Here is a 4,689-nt window from a genome sequence, read left to right on the forward strand (position 1 = left end):
GTCTGAGTAAGTCTACCTCTTTCACAGGAACCAAGACGCACCATTGTTTTCAGATGAGTAGCCAATGTATTGATAATAAATCCCTAGAAATCTGATGAATGCACTGTGCGGCCCGAGACAAAAACAAGCATGTGCAATTGTCGTGCACGGAACGTTTTTACCTGGAATTTAGTTTTCTCATTTCATTTTCAACGTGGCAAGATTTTTGCATCCACTTGCCGAAAATCAGGTAAACTGTACGAAGAGGAACATGAGGAGAAAACTGAAAACCATTGGCATGTTTGGTATTTGTTCAATTCACAGTATAGAGAAAAGGTTTAAAAAAAAAAAGTGAAACTATAGATCCAAGGCCTGCGAGACTAATTAAATCCCCATGTTTTCTGCACTTTGTGCTGGGCCGGTGTGTGGTTGAGGTTGCAGGTCAGGACCCTGGCCCTTCAGCCATCTCTCAGGGTGTTGAACCCGCAACAACGAGATGGAGGAAAGTACTTGAGTAACCAGGCGCCCTGGTCCATCTGCTGAGCTAAGCTGAGGAGGGTAATGGTATTGGAAAAAGGGTGTCTCTATGATGAAAACTAAATCAATGGGTCGTATTTGGTTCTGGTTAACAGCACTTGCTCCCAAATATTGTATAATATTCTAGCTGAAATTATCGAGATGGTTTAAGAATTACGTAGGCTAGTAAAAAAAGCGTTACAGGTGAAAGCAGCACAGTAACAACGCAAAGTAACACCCCGTCCCGTGCGTAATTCTGGGAATGAAATGTGGGAATAAAATTGTCCTCGCCATGTAACCACCAAGGTTCCACTCATTCTCTTTAAGGCGGCAAGGGTCAGTGTAGGCTAATTCAAATAATATATTAGATGATATTTTGCCAGAGTGTATCGCACGCGCTGCCTACACAAACAACAAAACAGCTTACTCAATAATTATTAACAAAACCAGCTGCGAAAAGGTTTGACAGTTTACATTATTTTCTCTATTAATGTGTCAGATTTATTAACAAACCTTTGCCGGGCCTTCTCCACAGCTGCTTGGCGCGTCCGTTTGTCCCGCTCCCACTGCCTTGGACACATCATATTCATTGGATGTAAAAAAGTTAACTCAGATTGACAACTATATTAATGTGGACAATAAGCTCTCATAAGCGTTGCATGCAGCCAACCAGCTCCAGATTTTTATGGGATCCTAATGTGGTTAGTCTAGGGACCAGGGTCCTGCTCTCTGACTCAGTAATCCACAAGGTTGAGAGGTTTGCCTCATTTACATAATGTTAGAGGTCTGGGCCGAGGCCTACCTTTCTTTTCGCCCTGAAAAGACACCATGCTGCCGCTGCTAAAAGAGTGACAGAGGCGCACAGAAGCCTGGACAAGAACAGGAATATTTGCAGGTATGAAATATTTTTAAAATTTAAGAAAGGACTTTCTTAATATTGATACTCTGATAGAAATGGGACTTTTTTTTAGCTGAGAACATTTGGTCTACACCTGTTCGGATTTTATTTTCTACTTCAGTGTCTTTCTGACAACTCCAGCTGACTTTAGAATACGCACGCATTGTCAGGTTTACCTCAACAACAATAAAGTCCAACCACTTCACATTAAATACGTTGCGGATCTAGGCATCTAAGGGGGGGGGGGGGGGGGGGGGGGGGGGGGGGGGGGGGGGGAGAGACATTTGTTTCTAGTGAAATATGCACAAGAACAATGATTAATTACAACCAGGCTATCGAGTTAACCGGAGATTGATGTTCATGATATTTCGCTATAATTGATGGTTGACCATGTCACGTCTTCAATTGCTCAATTATGGTAGGTAGATACTTGCTGCCATGCCATGCTAAATTACATTAGTGGCTTCATGGAGACGAGTGTTTCTTTCCTCCAATAATGGAACACATTTCACGTCTGGAAAATAACACCTGCGCCTGCTGTTGTCTGCTGTAAGGAGTTAACATACGACTATCATCAGTATTCTGATTAGCAGCCCTATACGAGCAGCATTATAGCTACCCTTCTCATTTAGGGGATGTTGAGCTATGGGCTCAATAATTCCTTAGAGCTCCACAACTGACACACGTTGTGTTGTTACGGTGAGCTACATTAACTGGTGTTAATTATTGCTATTTGTAGTCGGTCTTTTCTCTTTTGACCCCCCCCCCCCCCCCCCCCCCCCCCCCCCCCAGTTGTGTCTCTCTGCCTCGGATTCTTCCCCTGGCGCCAGCCAGTTTGCTTAGAGATTACACAGTCAGGTCAAGACTGCAAAGTGTTATTAGTGCATGGTGACCAGACGTCAGGGTTTGAGGATTACAATATTATCTCAAAATTGCATTAAATTAAATGAAGACATGTATATAATTTTGACTAAATTATTTCAACTAACAGGAGGAATTTGTGTCAGGAAATCTACACCTGCATGGTCGGTTTAGGCAAATTTCAGCATTTTGTCATATTGAGATTATTTGGACTTGTCCCTTGACTTCTGGTGGGGCGAAAGCAAAATGATGCTTAAGAAGCATAAATGAGCCGGTCACACAACTTCATTGTGGCTCTTTGATGATACTCTGTGGCCCTTATGTCTGTGCAAAGTGCTCTCAAAGTTTCTAGAAAGAGTGGAATTCCCTCCTGACGCAAAATAGTCATATCAGCTGATGTGCAGAACACAATGGGTTATCCCCTGTATGTTATTGCCGGATAGGAAATAATCCTAAATATGTGGTGTCGTTTTAATCATGTACACAAACTTAAATATAAGGCAAAGTGTAATTTCATGATTTTTTCCCCTGAAATGTCAATGACAATTGTTTTCTGGTTTGGGAGTTTTGCTCCGCCCCCTGTGTTTGTCGTAAACCTAGCTCCTGGCTCCAATAAACCCGGGCTAAGAGCGCCCTGGGCTCGCCTCCTTCTCCAAGGCGATCAATAGGATCTCAGGCGCTCTACAAGCACTCTCTTACGTAGACATCCACCAAGGAGAGAGCCGATACAACAACACGGTTGATCTGCTCAAACACAAAAATCTACCTGCTTTCTGAATCATGTCGTTGAGCCCAAAGCACACTACGCCTTTTTCAGTGACAGATATTTTGAGTCCAATCGAGGAGACCTACAAGAAGTTCAGTATGGACGGCGCAGGGAACCTAACCTCTCCACTGGGAGCCTACCGACAGCCTCAGGTGTCTCAGACCGGGATGCAACAGCACTCTATGGGCCATAACGCCACCGTGGCCACCACTTACCACATGCCGCACACCGTCTCCCAGTTCTCCCACAGCGCAATGGGGGGATACTGCAATGGAAGCATAGGCAACATGGGAGACCTCCCGTCGTACCAGGAAAGCATGCGGAATAGTGCAGCAGCAACAGGGTGGTACAGCGCCAACCCGGATCCAAGATACTCCACAAGTAAGTTCTTTACTGCATTTATATATACTTTTCTCATTTTAATTAACCGTAAATGAAAAAAAACATTAACTTGACATTTCAGGAATGAGAGAGGAAAAACGCACACGACTAAATATGTATCACTGTTTAATATTGTATGATATATGTTTGGAGGCTAACAACAAGTTCATGCAAATAGTGTACACTATTTTAAGATATCTTTCATTTACAAATAATTTTTATGACGGTTAAACTGAAAAGGAGATCATTCTTTCAAGGCTTGCTCGACTTTTTTAATCTTTTGCATTATCAAATATTTAAAACAAGATCTACATGTTCATTATTATTATTATTATTATTATATTTATTATTATTATTATTATTATTACATTTGATTGTTTTTTTTAGCTGATGCTTTACTACTTTAATAATTATCGTATGGAACAGCCACTCATTATTATCATTAGCCTATATTATAATTATAGACTACTTCAGGCGAAACAGTGTTCTCCTCTTCTGTTTATTGAATGCCCGTATATGTATGTATATTTTTAAGTTTCTAGATTCATGGGACCTTCCACAGGTATGAACATGAGCGGCATGGGGAGTCTCTCAGGAATGGCGGACGCCACCAAGTCCATGCCAGTTCTCCACGCTGCGCCCAGGAGGAAACGGCGCGTCCTGTTCTCGCAGGCTCAGGTCTACGAGCTGGAGAGGAGGTTTAAGCAGCAGAAATACCTGTCGGCGCCTGAGAGGGAGCATCTGGCCAGCATGATCCACCTGACGCCGACCCAGGTGAAAATCTGGTTTCAGAACCACCGGTACAAGATGAAGCGCCAGGCCAAGGACAAGGCAACGCAGCAGCTGCAGCAGCAGGACGGTAACCTGTGCCCACAGCAGGCGCAGTCCCCGAGGCGCGTAGCCGTGCCAGTTCTGGTGAAGGACGGTAAACCGTGCCAGAACGGCTCCAACACGCCAACGCAGAACCAGCAACAGGTACAACAGAGCCAACAACAAAACCAACAACAGAACGGAGCCGGAGTTGTGCTCGCATCTTCGACCAGCAGCCTCAGCCAGCATCAAAGCCAGCAGCAGGTGAACGCTTTGGAGCTCGAGGAGATGTCGCCTAGCCCCCCCTCACTGCACAGCCAGCTCAACATGGCCCAGCTAGACACATCTGCTGTAGATTACACCAGCAACATGGTCAGCTCAAACCTCCTCTACGGCAGAACGTGGTAGGACTTAATACAGTACTGTCACTTTCCACTTTTTCTATGTGAACCTGCGGATGAGCCCCATGCATATATAT

General features: G+C 44.1%; 1 protein-coding gene across 2 annotated transcripts; it reads left to right on the top strand.

The window, feature by feature from the left end:
• The first annotated feature begins 2,864 nt into the window (after positions 1 to 2,864).
• On the top strand, positions 2,865 to 4,683 carry nkx2.4a (NK2 homeobox 4a). 2 transcript variants are annotated; one of them, XM_034859177.1, is made up of 2 exons: positions 2,865 to 3,401; positions 3,964 to 4,683. In XM_034859177.1, the coding sequence occupies exons 1-2, from the start codon at positions 3,035 to 3,037 to the stop codon at positions 4,617 to 4,619; spliced, it is 1,023 nt and encodes a 340-aa protein (XP_034715068.1). In that variant the 5' UTR covers positions 2,865 to 3,034; the 3' UTR covers positions 4,620 to 4,683. The 2 variants fall into 2 exon arrangements, with proteins under 2 accessions (XP_034715068.1, XP_034715067.1); XM_034859176.1 differs by having other exon boundaries at positions 3,035 to 3,401; positions 3,937 to 4,683.
• Positions 4,684 to 4,689: the final 6 nt, after the last annotated feature.

This window comes from Etheostoma cragini, chromosome 20 (assembly GCF_013103735.1).
Source record: "Etheostoma cragini isolate CJK2018 chromosome 20, CSU_Ecrag_1.0, whole genome shotgun sequence".
Classification (NCBI taxonomy): domain Eukaryota; kingdom Metazoa; phylum Chordata; class Actinopteri; order Perciformes; family Percidae; genus Etheostoma; species Etheostoma cragini.